The sequence below is a fragment of the Colletotrichum aenigma genome (genome assembly GCF_013390185.1).
Source record: "Colletotrichum aenigma strain Cg56 chromosome Unknown KSG_Cg56_contig07, whole genome shotgun sequence".
NCBI classification, from domain to species: Eukaryota; Fungi; Ascomycota; class Sordariomycetes; order Glomerellales; family Glomerellaceae; genus Colletotrichum; species Colletotrichum aenigma.
Window position 1 is genome coordinate 1825069 of NW_023500913.1, and position 14255 is coordinate 1839323.

At 52.2% G+C, this 14255-nt stretch overlaps 6 protein-coding genes across 6 annotated transcripts; 4 read left to right on the top strand and 2 right to left on the bottom strand.

Annotated features, from left to right (window-relative positions):
* Positions 1-36: 36 nt before the first annotated feature.
* On the top strand, positions 37-1800 carry MUS81 (Crossover junction endonuclease MUS81; the record flags this gene model as incomplete). The annotated part of the gene is made up of 1 exon (XM_037325997.1): positions 37-1800. One exon carries the CDS (start codon positions 37-39, stop codon positions 1798-1800), a length of 1764 nt encoding a protein of 587 aa, XP_037175257.1.
* Positions 1801-1941: 141 nt separating this feature from the next.
* rib5 (Riboflavin synthase) lies at positions 1942-2714 on the bottom strand (the record flags this gene model as incomplete). Its single annotated transcript, XM_037325998.1, has 2 exons — positions 1942-2606; positions 2684-2714. The coding sequence occupies 2 exons, from the start codon at positions 2712-2714 to the stop codon at positions 1942-1944; spliced, it is 696 nt and encodes a 231-aa protein (XP_037175258.1).
* Positions 2715-5779: 3065 nt separating this feature from the next.
* Positions 5780-6307, top strand: CGCA056_v010752 (uncharacterized protein; the record flags this gene model as incomplete). Its single annotated transcript, XM_037325999.1, has 1 exon — positions 5780-6307. The coding sequence occupies one exon, from the start codon at positions 5780-5782 to the stop codon at positions 6305-6307; it is 528 nt and encodes a 175-aa protein (XP_037175255.1).
* A 61-nt stretch (positions 6308-6368) lies between these two features.
* Positions 6369-7646, top strand: CGCA056_v010753 (uncharacterized protein; the record flags this gene model as incomplete). The annotated part of the gene is made up of 5 exons (XM_037326000.1): positions 6369-6514; positions 6567-6606; positions 6668-7088; positions 7154-7317; positions 7374-7646. 5 exons carry the CDS (start codon positions 6369-6371, stop codon positions 7644-7646), a joined length of 1044 nt encoding a protein of 347 aa, XP_037175256.1.
* A 1481-nt stretch (positions 7647-9127) lies between these two features.
* CGCA056_v010754 (uncharacterized protein) lies at positions 9128-10780 on the top strand (the record flags this gene model as incomplete). The annotated part of the gene is made up of 2 exons (XM_037326001.1): positions 9128-10332; positions 10390-10780. The coding sequence occupies 2 exons, from the start codon at positions 9128-9130 to the stop codon at positions 10778-10780; spliced, it is 1596 nt and encodes a 531-aa protein (XP_037175253.1).
* Positions 10781-11602: 822 nt separating this feature from the next.
* On the bottom strand, positions 11603-13715 carry PHT1-6 (putative inorganic phosphate transporter 1-6; the record flags this gene model as incomplete). Its single annotated transcript, XM_037326002.1, has 2 exons — positions 11603-13156; positions 13209-13715. 2 exons carry the CDS (start codon positions 13713-13715, stop codon positions 11603-11605), a joined length of 2061 nt encoding a protein of 686 aa, XP_037175254.1.
* Between the last annotated feature and the right edge of the window lie 540 nt (positions 13716-14255).

Genomic DNA, 14255 nt, shown 5'->3' on the forward strand with positions numbered 1-14255 from the left:
TGGAACGACTCAGCACTCCTCCATCACGTCAGCATCATGGCTGGCGAACATGAGCAATATGCGAACCCCCTGCTCCTTGACTGGGTCAAGGAGTGGCTGGATACCGCCAGAGAGCGAGGCATGAAGAGCGTCACAACCTATAGGAATGCCTACGAGTCGTTGAAGGCATGTCCCATCACTTTCAAGCATCCACGCCAGCTGGTCCAGCTCAAAGGCTTTGGGGACAAGCTGTCGTCTCGCCTTACGGACAAATTGAAGGAGCACTGCGAAGCCAACGGCCTACCCATGCCCAAGAATCCTCGGTTATCTAAGGAAGACCGCGCATCTCTTGGCGCTGCCGCTGAAGAAGATGAGCCCGCTCCTCCACCAAAGAAGGCACGTAAGGCCAAACCATACGTCCCAACATATCGTTCAGGCCCCTACGCTCTCATCCTGGCCCTCGCTACCCTGGACGAAGATGCCTCCCTCGGCATGACCAAGACGAAGTTGATTGAACTTGCCCAAGAAAACTGCGATTCGTCATTTACCGCGCCGAGTGATCCTACCAAGTTCTACACGGCCTGGAACTCGATGAAGACATTGATTGACAAGGACCTGGTGTGCGAAAAAGGCCGCCCGCAGAGACGCTACTCCCTTACAGACGATGGCTGGGATGTTGCCAAGCGGATTAAGAAAACAACAGAGGGCGAGCAAGCAGATGACATCGATGCTGGACCAAGCACCCGCACGGAATCCTTCAGGCCGGATCCGGTGTTCAACCAGATTGGGAGAGAGGCTTCTGCCTCTGTTGAACCGATTGAGCAGCCTAAGCCTTCATCACAATATGAAGGGGTCGTTTCGAATGGCCCAGGCGTTGCAGACAATGCGTCACTGCCCAAATTCACCCCAATCCGGTTGCTCCCAGGCTCGTTTACAGTTCACTTAGCACTGGACAATCGCGAAGTCCGAGCACTGAAGGACCGCGACTATATGCAAGAAGAATTATCCAAGAAGGGCGTCAAACCTCTGGTGCGGGCTTTGGAAATTGGCGATGCCCAGTGGATTGCAAAATGTCACGATCCGGCTGCCCTGTCCCGCCATGGCGCAGAAGGAGACGAAGTTGTCCTTGATTGGATTGTTGAGCGCAAGCGGCTCGACGACTTGGTCGGCAGCGTCAAAGACGGCCGTTTCCACGAACAGAAATTTCGCTTGCGAAAGTCCGGCGTCAAAAACGTCATCTACATCATCGAAGAGATTTCCATGGATTCTAGTTACTTTCAAAAGGTCGAGGAGATGATTCAGTCCTCAATAGCGTCGACCCAGGTGGTTAATGGCTACTTTCTTAAGAAAACACAGAAGATGGACGACACCATCCGCTATCTGACGCGGATGACATTCATGCTCAAGAAGATGTATGAGCGAAAGCCCCTGTTGGTGATCCCCACCACGGTCTTGACCGCGCAGAACTACCTACCGCTGCTCCAGCACCTTCGTGAGAAAGAACCATCGGCCGGTTACTACATCACGTACCCGGCATTCGCATCTCTCGCGTCAAAGTCCGACATGATGACATTACGAGACATATATCTTAAGATGCTCATGACGACAAGGGGCATTACAGGGGAGAAGGCACTAGAGATTCAGAAGAGGTGGAAGACACCTCATGATTTGATAAAGGCGTTTGAAGAGTGTGGCTCGGGCGAGCAGGGGACCAAGAGAAAGCGGGAAATGGTCATAAGTGGACTGCCTAACCTCGTGGGTCGGAAGAAAATACCCAAAGCCGTCAGCCAACGACTCGCAGAAGTTTGGGGCGATGCGTGAAGCCATTCAAGAAGTACTAGATGGAGTTTACTGCGCAAGCATTGTACAAATCAAGCATGTTGGGTCATGGCTACTGTATGGCTAGCTCTCAGAAGCAAGAAAATAGAAGCAAGACGTATTTCTGAACCAAAACATCAGCGCTCAAGACTTTCCACCCAGTCCCGCAGCGACGATACGTTCCACCATCTTTTCGAGGGGGACACCTCCGGATCCGCTCAGGAAGCCCGCCAAGCTCTTCTCGGCGTACTTGGCCATCATGTCGACCTCGACGTTGACTGTGTCGCCTGGCTTCTTGCCAGCGACGACAACCTTCTCCTGGGTGTAGCTAATGAGCATAACCTCCCACCAACCCTCCTCGTCGTTCACCTTGGTAACTGTCAAGCTGGTGCCGTCAAGCGCAACATAGCCCTTGTAGACAATGTAGCGCAAAACAGCCGCATCACGTGGTCCAAAGCGGAAAGTCAAGGCGTTACCGTCCGGCGTGACGGCCAGGATGGTGGCAGTGGTGTCGACGTGTCCCTGGACGAAGTGGCCGCCCATGCGGGTGTCGGCGCGGACGGCTCGCTCGAGGTTGACGCGCGAGTCCTGCGCCAGAGAACCCAGGTTGGTGATGCGGAGTGTCTCGGGGGCGACGCCGACCTTGAAGTAGGGCGGAGAGGTCTCGAACTGAGTCACCGTCAGGCAGACGCCATTGATGGCGATGGAGTCGCCGAGGTTGCAGTCTGCGAGGAGATTGGAGGTCTCCGGTAGGGAGATTTTGAGAGAGGTGCCGCCCGTCTCATCGTTCGGGTTCAGCTCGGAGACGACTGGGTGCGTGTTAGTTGACTGAGGGAGTCGAGGGATGAGAATATGTGAGTCAACAAGTGAGGGGATGGATTCAGACCTCCGATCTCTTCGACAATGCCCGTGAACATAATGAATCTATTTTGCGCTGCAATTGTGTTAGGTATGTCTACTTGAATCAAGCGCGTCGATGGGATGTGTTCTGTATTACCAAGCAGATTGTTTGTTAGATGAGGTGTTGAGTGAAGCTTCGGAAGCTCTACGGAGCTTCCGGTGCAGTCTTAGGTACCCCTCCAAAAACACCCCACTTTCTGCAACGGGGGCATCGCCTACAGTGTAGAGCCGTCACCACTCAACAACCCGGGTAAGCCTGTGTGTTTCTTGCCAGTTACTCTTCGTTCGATTGATTGAAAGGCGATTCAGGTCAGTAGTTGACTCGCCTCAGATCGACGCTACATGTGGCTTCAGTAACAGCCTCATTGCTCCAAGTCTCTCGGTTTCTCAGGCGTTCTAGGTGGCTTGATGTGAATTACTAAGCTTCCTCAAACCCAGGTGCCAGCGCTCGGGTCTCGTGGTTTTTTTTCCGCGCATCTACCCGCGCGGCTTCGGCAGTATGGGGATATCATCACACATGCAACCGACTCTGTCGTTGGATAGTGCAGCTGATGTATTGAGGTGTTTCTGAAGTAGGTGCGTTATGATGCCCGAGGGGCCCCGGGCGATAAGCACCGTGACGTGAGCTTATGCAGCGGTCGTATCCGGGCAAGTTTCATTCGTGTATGGGTGAACCGACCGTGGCTCCGTCATATCAGAATCTGATGAGAAGGGTATCTGGTTAGTTACCTGCTAGATATGGCTCAGTCACTAAATTCGAGTTTCGATCAAGGGTTTGCAAAATACCAGCCATAAGCTGAAGTTATTTTCTTCAAGCTGTTGTTTATTTCCTCCCTTGAGAACGGACAACAATTTAGCGGGAAATTAATAAACTATCAGTTGATAGGAGTGTATAAGTTCTTCTCTCTCTCTGCTCTTTTATGCGTTCGAGTCTGGCAGCTCTACGCCAGGGAACATGCTCCTTGCAGCCAAGGGTCTCCAAGAAGATCTCTCTCAGGGGCCCTCTCTTCCGGGACCCACGTAAGAGTTCTTCGTAGAAACTTCAAGAAACCGGAACTGTCCTGTAAAGCCTGTCCCATAAGGCTTTCCGACGTTTGATCTGGAATTGGGCGGCAATCAGCTGAGCTAGATGCGTAGCATCAGAGCCCAAATCATGCCAGTACTGCGGTGTGAACAAATTGCCAATGCTAAAAAGGCTTCCATGCCTGTAGACGTCAGATGAAGCTCCATTCGGTGCGCAACAAGACCTCCGGGCTGCAGATTTCGAGCATCTCATAGTCCCCAGCTTTCTGCCTTCACATCTTGCGAGGCTGAAGCTTGAAAGTAACAGCGGTCCCTCCCTTGGATCCATGATCGTTGAGGCGTAGACAGTATGTTCAGGAGTAACGATTCTTCGTGAACTTGGATGGGCGAACTCCGCCTCTGCGAGCTCTTCGAGCTCTTCGAGGAAGTTTCTACTGCGTTCGTCTGCTCCAAGGAATAAGTTGGTTGCATGAATTTCTGAGGTTATTAGCGTGGAATCCCTTCTAAAGACTCAGACAGCAACCCACGGGTGTGTATGATGTCAACTTCAGTGTGTAGAAAGTCTACGGCCAAAAGAAGCTCTCTTGTCGCTGCTTTAACGAAGTCTTCGTCGAACCCGCGCCTAGATGCTATCAACTTCAGAAGCAGAAGGTCGCCAAATGACATCTGCACTGGAGAAATAACAATAAAGTCGTTTTCCCCTAACGGTGAAGCTATCTAGTATTCCCCTTATCCTCTGTCCCCCTAGGATGGTCAGCTTTGGCAATGAGGGGCGCTATCTGCTTATAACGGTAGATCGTCGGCTCTGAAGGCCAAACTTTTGGGAATGCTTTCAGAGCGACGAAATTGCGATCTCTATAACACAGCATTAGAAATCTGTAAAGTATGTGTAACTCGACAAGACGTGGAACCTTGGATCTCGAGCCAGCCAAACTGTTTCTGCCTCGCCAAATCCCAGTGAAGCCCATCTTCTTCGGGGAAGTCATTGTAATCAGCCAGCATGAAGACCGTGGAAGGTAGAACACGGGGCTCCTCTGGGCAGACCTGGCGCGTTCAAATCGCTTTCGCGGATGGCCAAGTCCTCAATGGCTTGGGTCTAAGTGCGAGACGTGCTATTCGTGATCCCCCTAAAGAAGTCGTGCGTTGGGAAGGAAGTTGCTCTAGAAGAGAGACCACTCGGCCCCTTCCCAATACGGCGTGGAAACATGGCAAACTGAAGCAGCTTGACGTCTTGATGTTCAACGGAGACCAGAATCCTCGGAGGGACTCAAAGAACGTGCTTTTGGAGGTTTGGCGTTTGCCGGAAAGTCGGAAAAGCCGAATTTGAGGTCGGCTAAATTCTCAGGCAGAATCTATATGTGAAGGCCGCAAATCCATGATGGTTCTCGTTTCAAATCCTGTCTAACAGACCTTTAAATTGAGAGCCTGGAAGGCGGTGCGATTTTGACAACGTTTGTTGCTCGCCCGGCTTAACCGTGGGACTTGATAAATCACAGCTTGACAAGCGCAGATTACCGCAATTGTCCCTGTTTATTTGGTCAGTTTTAAGCGTTGTTAAAAAAATGAAACTCACACAAAGAAGACGCGTACTCTCTGAGCACCGCTTTACTTTCTTGGAGTAGACCATATGAGTCGTCTCGCATTGTAAAGCTACCGGTTAAATGCATCTGGAGGATGATGATAATCTCATAGATTGTGTCCAGCCAGGTTTCCACCTCAGAAATCAGAGGCATTTATGCAGATACAATCGAGGTATTCCTGGTTCTTCGTATGTTCTAATCGGCTTGAGCCGAGTCCATTAGACTTGGGGCTACATGTATGCAGCGTAAGCTGCGTCGTGATGCACCGAACCCTTGTAGGGCTGACCTCCAGCTAGGTTTAGCTCCGAATGACAGACATGTAAGCACAAGGCTCGGAAGAGATGACGGATTACCGCCAATCGATCTGTGATAAAATCTCTCAATTGAGCCGAGGGATATGACCACCAATGTTCTGAAAGCCCTTCAAATTGCATCTCAGCACAATTGCTCTTAGTTGGCCCTCGAGGTCACAGACTACCATGACATCGAAGCCAAAGCAGATCCGCTTCGAAGAGGATGGGTTCGAAGATTGGCCAGACTCACGATCCTCTTCGCCTACGCCCAGTGTGAGCTCTTTCCACCGGGGCTCCCGACCTGAAAAAGGCACGACCCGGATTCCTGCTAGGATCGTTTCAAAGCGCGCGCTCCTCGAGCTCGGCTATCCTTTTGCCGAAGATGGCGACACAATCATTGTGCAGTTAGCACTAGGACCAAATCTCATCGATGGCCTTCTCAGATTAAGTGAGAGCATCCGAAACTCTGGCCAAGGAACTTCGGAATATGGTGATGCGTGGAAACCAAAACATCAAAGTAAGAGTCGAGGCTTCGATTGGATCAATGTGGACGCTCCGATCGCAGAGTCACCAGCCCACTCCGGCAACGAGGAAGAACACGACGATGATTTGGAATCAGTCTTAGAAGGAGACGAGCTAGACAACATCGACGGCCCAGTAGTTCACTCTGGAATCCTTCCACTGGACAATACCAAGCAAGTACTTTACGGATAATGCCGCAGATCCCACCTCTGGGAGACTGGCGGCTTGGAAGCTGGAGAGGTCAGATCTCATTATGAGTGGTGCGGTCACGCAACTATATGCAGCGCATGCTGCAGAGTTCTACATGGATAGCTCTGGAAATCAAAGGGTGACACTTGTCTGTCCGAGAGATGACGGGTATGGAATGGGTGACCCGCCTCTGATTCGCATGAGATGGCTGTGAGTACTAGACTATGTCTACGGAAATGGCCTCGAAGCTGACAACCGTTAGTCACGTCCAGGCCCAATCGTTGAATATTGCAACTTTGGAGGTATCCATGATCAATCACTCTGACGGCCAAGGCTACCATGAACTCTGACTAACAAAGACAGACGCTAGTAACAGATTGTCCGTTCTTGATGCCATCCCTGAGATTGGTTGCACTGACAGTCCTCAAAGAAGTCATGGCGAGATGCGAAAGACCTTCTGAGTCGGGGACTTACATTGAGTCTGGCTCAATGATTCAATACATCGGTAGATTCAACAGCAGTCTCGGGAGATATCCAGACGAGGACATGTCCGATACTGAGCCCGTCACCTTCATCTCAACACAGTACCTTATCCTGGAGGACAAACCTGCTGGCAGAAAGCAGCGAGGGAATCACTACAAGAGAACCCTCCGTGAAGTGCTATATGGTTATGACGATGAGACAACACATGACACCAGCGAAGGTGCCCAAAATGTCGACGTGGGCGGATCCAAGTCTTTGTCGGTACAAGCGTCGCAGGTTTGGACTTTAGTGCTGGGTTCTGGTATGACACCACCCGCTGGTCGAAGACAGTCCACGAATTCTCCTAACCACTCTTCAATCTTTCAGACTTGATCATCACTTACTCTGGATTGGCCTCGTCAGAAATGCAGCAAAATCTTATTTCAATTGATACGACATTCTCATCAGAAAGAACATTCACAATCAGGCTCATCGATGAGAAAGATATGTGCCGTTACCACGTGGTCATAACTCCAAGCTGGAAGTACGTGGTTAGTCGCAGGTTGCCTCATCATTCCCGTCTTGGTGGTGTTGCTGATTGTCCCAGGATTTTATGAAACATGCCGTGGCACTGGCTTCTAAGGGCCAAAAGCGATCGAATGTGACGGCCTATGTACTAGTCGACGAATTTGGTCTTTGGGTTACCACAGATATGTGGCTCAACTTGCTTTCCGAGGGTATCATCGAAGACTATGTGTTTGGCCTGCGAGAGAGAAACACGGAAAAGGGCTCACCAACTGAAGAGTATCACGCTCTGTCGGCGAAGCTTCTCGCCACAAGCAGCCGGAGTAGTCTTGGCAGATACTCGCGCCGGAGGTGAGGCCACTTTGATATGGTTTCGAAATCTCAAAATTGATGAAACTTGGACAGCTCCTTTCACTCAGAACCCAGAGGATCTGACTTGAACATGGCAATGGTTTTGCATCCCGGGATGCGTAGGTATCGTGCCGAGTCGCCGAGCCTTTCAGGTGGCAGTACCGAAACTGACAAACACAACCACCACAACGACGACGACGACTACGACACATTGTTCTTTGAATCTCACTTGGGCGACGAAGATTCGTCGCTTGATGATACAATTTACCTGACGATGTCATTTTCAGAACTTAGCACCGGCACCAGACAAGCCAGCACCCCCGGGTTTCGGGAAAATGCTGGAGATGCTGAAGTGCCTGAACTCTTTAGACTTGACAAGCCAGCACCCCCGGGTTTCGGGAAAATGCTGGAGATGCTGAAGTGCCTGAACTCTTTAGACTTGACAAGCAAGTGGATGTCGATTTTCAGCAACACGAAACGGTAAGTTGGAACTGTCTGAGGCAGCGAAGTTTTGACAAAGTCGCTGACTGATCGCCTGGCACGAAGAGGAGAAGCTCCGTTTCTCAGCGGGAAGATATGGTCTCCAACTACGTGGAGGAGACTAGGTTTACGATGCCATTTCGAAGAATGACCCGGTCCATGTCGTTTGGAACCGAAGCATCATATCCAGCAACGCACCCTTACATTAATGGACGACGGCGCGGACGACAGCGAAACTCGTCCCGGGGCTCATCCTTCAGGTACGCCCGGGGTTCTCCTCTAGATCCAGAATACTGTTCTAGTTGGTATGACCGACGCAAATCTTTCGAAACAAGCTCAAACTACGCGCAATCTGGAAAAAAACCCAGAACAGGATCCGTTGGCGGCACATACTCGGCCGATCAATCTTTTACACGGCTGCCGCCCCTGGACTTTGCCGAGGTGGGCTTCGTTCCGTCCTTCGCTTGGAAATTGACGTGGAGCGACGACAAGAGATCCCGATCGGAGATTGAGAAAACACTCTCGCAGTTGCTAGACAATCTGAACATTTCCCTTGAGAGGGACAAGTTTGGGAAGTGGTATAAGGCGTCATTCCAGTGCAGCGAGATCGAGGTCATGGAGCGATTCGACAGCATTCTACGGCATGATTCTTCGAAAAGAGAGAGCCTCAATGGTCTTGGACATTCGAAGTCGGCGTCACTTGACGACGGCAGCAGCTCCGGCCAGCCACAATCTGAGGTGTCAACCGATAGCTTTCGCCTCCATGGAGACCCTTTGCGGACCAGAAAACGGAGCCTAGAAATCAACGATTATAATCTTTCAGAACTAATCCGCGTCTCTCGAAATATACTGTCCGCATTCCTGCCTCACGATGGAGGAATCGTTTCACATCCGTTGTATAGACGCTTCTGGGGCTCGGTCGACTCGATCTTGAGGGCAAGACGCACTCTTTCACACATCAATTTCTTTACTAACGTTACATAGGGGCTCCGTTGGGCGATTGATATGTCCTATGAACAAGAAGACCAGCCTTGGTTTGTGTTGAAACCGAGCTCTGCCCCTGTCCCGCTCGAGGACTCATCCTACGAGAAAGACGCGACGGCACCTTCTCGATGCCAGCAATGCGACAATGAAAAAGGGTACCAGTCACCAGAAGACGCCCTCGACCACTGGCACGAACACCATGCCAACAGCGCATGCCCCCAACGAGCCAAACAAGGCAGGCCTTTCGACGACCCTTGTTTCGTCCGGATCTACCAAATAGTCCTCGATACCAACGACCGCCCGAGCATTACGGGGCTCAGGAGCTCAGCGTTTGCAAGCAGTCTGGTCTTTCTATCCGACATGCAGGACTTGGTCGAAAGGGCAGAGGAACTGCACAAGATGGTCACGAGCGTGGCTGGCTCGGACGACCTGCTCAATCAAAACGGCAACAGACCCCATCTCCCCAGCAGCCTGGTCGAGGCCTTTGAACGCATCGTCAGCCTATTTGTGCTGAAGTCCAAAGAGTTGTCCTGGCTGAACAGATTCGCCCTCAAGTCCGACCCAACATACGGCCGACATGCCCAACGACGTTTGGATCAACTCAGGAGAACCGGCGACGCTATCTCGGAACAGGCCCGGGGTCTTCTAAACCGCGCCAAAGAGGACATCATGTTGTTAGGCACCAGCAAGCGCGACGTGGAGAGAATCGTCATAGCACCCATTGGGCCTGAATTCCTCGCGATGTCGCTGATCAGCAACCTGCAGAACAACATGCTTATCCGTGGGACCGACAAGCGATTCGACCTCATCAACCATTACAGGAACCGCGCGGCCAGACTTCGGTTCGAAACCAACAGAAGACCCAAGAGAAATGCATTCGTGCAGATCCACGCCCTCGAGGAGGAGCTGGAAGCTCTTCAGATGGTGGTTGATTCGCAGCAAGAGCTCTGGAGGGCCCATCAGAAGCTCTTCTCCCCTCTGACTTTCAAATGCCCGACCACCGATTGGTTTTATTACCAAGAGAGAAAGTCAATGTTCAGACTCGAGAGCAAAAGTGTCCAAAGGCAGCAAAGGCGGCTAGCTGAGCGCGAAAGAGCCCTCTGGATCCTGCGAAAGAGAACCCGGGCCCTGAGGGACGATACGAAGCAGAGGATCGAGATACTTGACGAGGGTCACGGGAGGGCGATTCGGGTTTTCACCATCGTGACGTTGTTCTTCCTGCCATTGTAAGCCATGCATGTGTCTTTCAACCTGTAACCCTAGAAGCTGACTATGCCCTCCAGGTCGTTCGTGACAAGCTTCTTCGGCATGAACACGACCGATGTCAGGGACACGAAGTATGACCAAAGGATCTTCTGGTCCACGGCCCTGCCTGTCACATTTGGGGTCATAGGGCTGGCGTTCATGTACGGCTACAAGTGGGATCTAGTCAGAGCATGGGTTTCCCGTACATTCAAGTCGACGGAACGACACGCAACCAGCTACATGGCAGCGCAGGAGCAAAAGCTTAGCTGGGTGACCACAGTGGACCAGAAAGACCCCTGGGTGCCAGGTCGTGGCGATCACAGTGTGAACGGCTGGAGAGAGCGAATGTCGTTTCTCTCCGCGCAACGGCGGAGGAGAAAGAACAAAGTCCCGAGAAAAAAGACTGAAGATAGCTTGTTTCGTCCGTGAGCAAATTTGCTACTGTCTTCTTAAAAGTAACGAACATGTCAATATGCTCAGGGTATCACATCAGTATCTCTCGCAACTACGATAATAGGACAAGACAATCACTGTATCGTGAGGAACATAAAATCTCCTCATCCTAGTTCAATTTACTTACTTAGGTAGGCAAATGCTATTTCGTCTCTTAATTGTATTGCTTACTTGTAGAATAGATGGACTCTAGCTTCCTGAACTCAATAGGCACCACAGACGTTAAACAACATACACTTTCCCTGAAAATAGTACAATCAATCCACCGCTAGACTAAAAGCTTAGCTACCCCATTTGGTAAGGCTACATTGCATGAACTCCAACGTTGACATCGTCGCCCGCCAAGCTTCAACCACGACCGCGAAAAAGCTGATATTATCAAAAAACATACAACACCGGGCATTCGCCAGTCGTCACCGACCTGACTACTACTCCAGCCCTCACTGGCTTATCTATGGGAGAGCGGACGGGATCCCGAGTTCTCCAGTGGGTATGGTCGTATGTGATGGTGTACTGGTGTCAAGTCGTCCATGTAGTCTGGGAACGTGAAGGGTGAGAAAATCCCGCGGTATTTTTCGTTGTGCCGGTGCCACTGGGATTCTCACGGCATTCAGCAAACCAAGGTCTGAGGGGAGCAATTGTTTGTGTGATCATAATAAGTCATAGATATTCAGGCGTCTTATACGCCATGCTAGGTATGTTATGCATCTACCCAAAACCCATTTTGATGCCAAGAAGCCGCCTATAAACTCCAAGCCCATTTTTATACTCCTAATTATGCACTGCTCCTTCTTCCCATTAACCTTGCTTCTCGTTCAGGTGTGAATCGCGCGTCTCTTCCACAGTCGGGGTTGACTGGATCTCATCACCGGTCTCCTTTTCTCTCGCGGACGATGATTCTGAGGCCTCGACGTCGTTGGCCATGATGCCTCCAGTGGATTCCTTGCCCTTGTGCTGGCCCTTGAAGTATCCGTGAATCTCTTCGGAGAACAGGTCGTGGTCCTCCCAGACCTCAGGCTCCTTCTCGCCTTGCTCCGCCTGTCTGTCCTCCCACTCCTTGCGCATATCCTCGATCTGAGCCTTGTGGTCCTTCTCAGCGTCGTAGTACTTGCCAACACCGCGAATGCGCTCCCACAGACTGAGATGCTCGGGGTGGACGGCAACGCCGTGGTACTCAGACTCCCTGCCGCTGCGGATGTAGGTCCAACGGCGCTCCTGCTCCTTGAGATCGAGGCCAGTGGTGTCGGGAAGGAAGAGCCAGGTGAGAAGCATACCGGCCAGACCGAACCAGGGAACGACGTAGAACTTGGTCTGAGTATCAATGTAGTTGTACAGAACGGAGGCGAGGAGGGCGCCGGCCTTTCCGATACAGGCGGAGAAACCGTGAGCACTGGCACGGATGGGGGTGGGGAACACCTCACCAGCCACCAGGAAGGTGACGGAGTTGGGGCCGAACTGGTTGAAGAACGAGCTGATGAAGTACATGGCCTGGAAGGCCTTGATGCCGGCGGGGCTGGTGTAGTACTCGTATTTGAAGGCAGGGATGACGAACATGACGAAGCACATCAGGAAGCCAACTTGTTGCATCATCTTGCGACCGTAAAGCTTGTTGTCGATGAAAAGAGAGGCGAGGTAGTATCCGGCGAGGGAGACGACAACGTTGATCAAGCTCCAAGTCCACTTGGTCAATAGGGAATCGGGGTTGCTGGAGATGACAGAGATAAACTGGCTCTGGAAGAGCTTGTTGCCGTAGAAGAACACATCGTTGCAGAACCAAGTACCGGCGGTGGCGAGCAGACGGCCACCGAAGTGACGGAAACAGTACTTGAGGGCGTTGATGTCGTAGCCAGTAACGCCCTGCTTCTTCTTGGCAAGTGCGAGCTGTTGATTCGCACGAGGCATCTTCCAGATTCTGTAGTAGACAAGCCAGAGAGTGCCAATGGCGGGGAAGGCGAAGGACAGGCGGAAAGTGTACTGAGCGGCAGTCTGCGAGTAGGGACCATCGCCGTAACCGCGGTTGAAGATAACGAGCAAAACGATAAGGACAACCTGGTTAACAAACTGTCCCCAGCCCTGCATCAGGAAAGCCATGGTGACCTTGCGGCCACGGTGAAGACGATCCTCGCGAGTAGAAAGGCGGCCGGCGGTAACTGAGTTCTCCATGGAGGAGGTGGCGGTGATGGGGTATTCGCCGCCAACACCGAAACCGTAGAAAAAGAGGGACCAGGCGTAGAAGATGACCCAGCCCTGGAGAGAGCTAGCCCAGCTTCCAGTCAAAAGCAGCAGACCGACGAACATGATGGCGGCGTCCTGAATAAGACCCCAACGGCGGCCAATCCAGTCTCCGATGACCTGATGTGTTGTTAGACTTTGTCTGTGTGCAGGAAGAGCACAAATTACTTACACCGACGGCGGCCTGGCCAATCATGATTCCAACAATCTCGAGGTAAGTGACAGAGGCGACCCAATTTTGACTGCAGGCGGAATGCGACTTGCCCCAGCATTCAGGCCAGGCGGCAGCGAAAAGAGGCTCCAGGTTACCAATTGAGAACAGGACGTAACCCTCGAGACCGAGACCGGCACCGGGGAGAACAGCATTGCGGAAATACCAGCCAAGAGGCGAAAGAGGATCCTTCTTCATCATCTCGCCGGTGGCCTTAAGCTCCTTGGCGGCCTCATCGCGGTCGACCTTGCTGACGAAGCCGACACGCTGCCAGAAGGGCAGGTCGGCCCAGTAGGTGCCCTCGGGAGTGTATGAATCGTCAGGGCGCGTAACGTGGCCGAAGATCTGGCGCTCGTACTCGGTGGTGTGCTCCCGGGGGTAATCCTCATGCTCCTGGCCCGTCTCGGGGCCGTGGGGCACGGGAATGACGCCGATAGGAGCGGAGTGGCGTTGGTGATGGGTCGTCATTGTGAAAGACGGTCGCTACCTTGGGTCGTAGGAGAGAATTGACTGAAGACGACCCGGGTGGCTTCGACAACGACGGCGCGCTGATGTCTCGCGGACAGGGCGGGCGGTAGGATATAGGTATGCAGATAGATGTGTTGCCGGGAGTTGCGGGGAGACAAAAGCAAAACCTTGAGACGATGGGATGGAACCTCGACAACAAGGTTCACTGGTCAATGCTTCCTTGCTTTGCTAAAGGAAGCAGGCTCGACAGGAAGGTGGTGGGAGGAGGAGAGGAGGTAGTTGGCCACGGCGAGAGGAGGAAAAGAGAGACGCGGTCGAGGGGGGCCAAGAGGGACGGGAGCAGATATAAGCAAAGTAGATCCCGGGATGGGGGTGGGTTCTGTGTGTGTGTGTGTGTGTGTGTGTGTGTGTCTTCAGATGGGCATGTCTCTTGTCTCGCCTCACGAGTCCAGCAATATGGTCTTGGCCTGGTGGAAACTGGCGAACGCCGGCTCTAGCCAGTGTGCGTTGAGAATTGGATCCCGTGCTTGGCAGACAGCG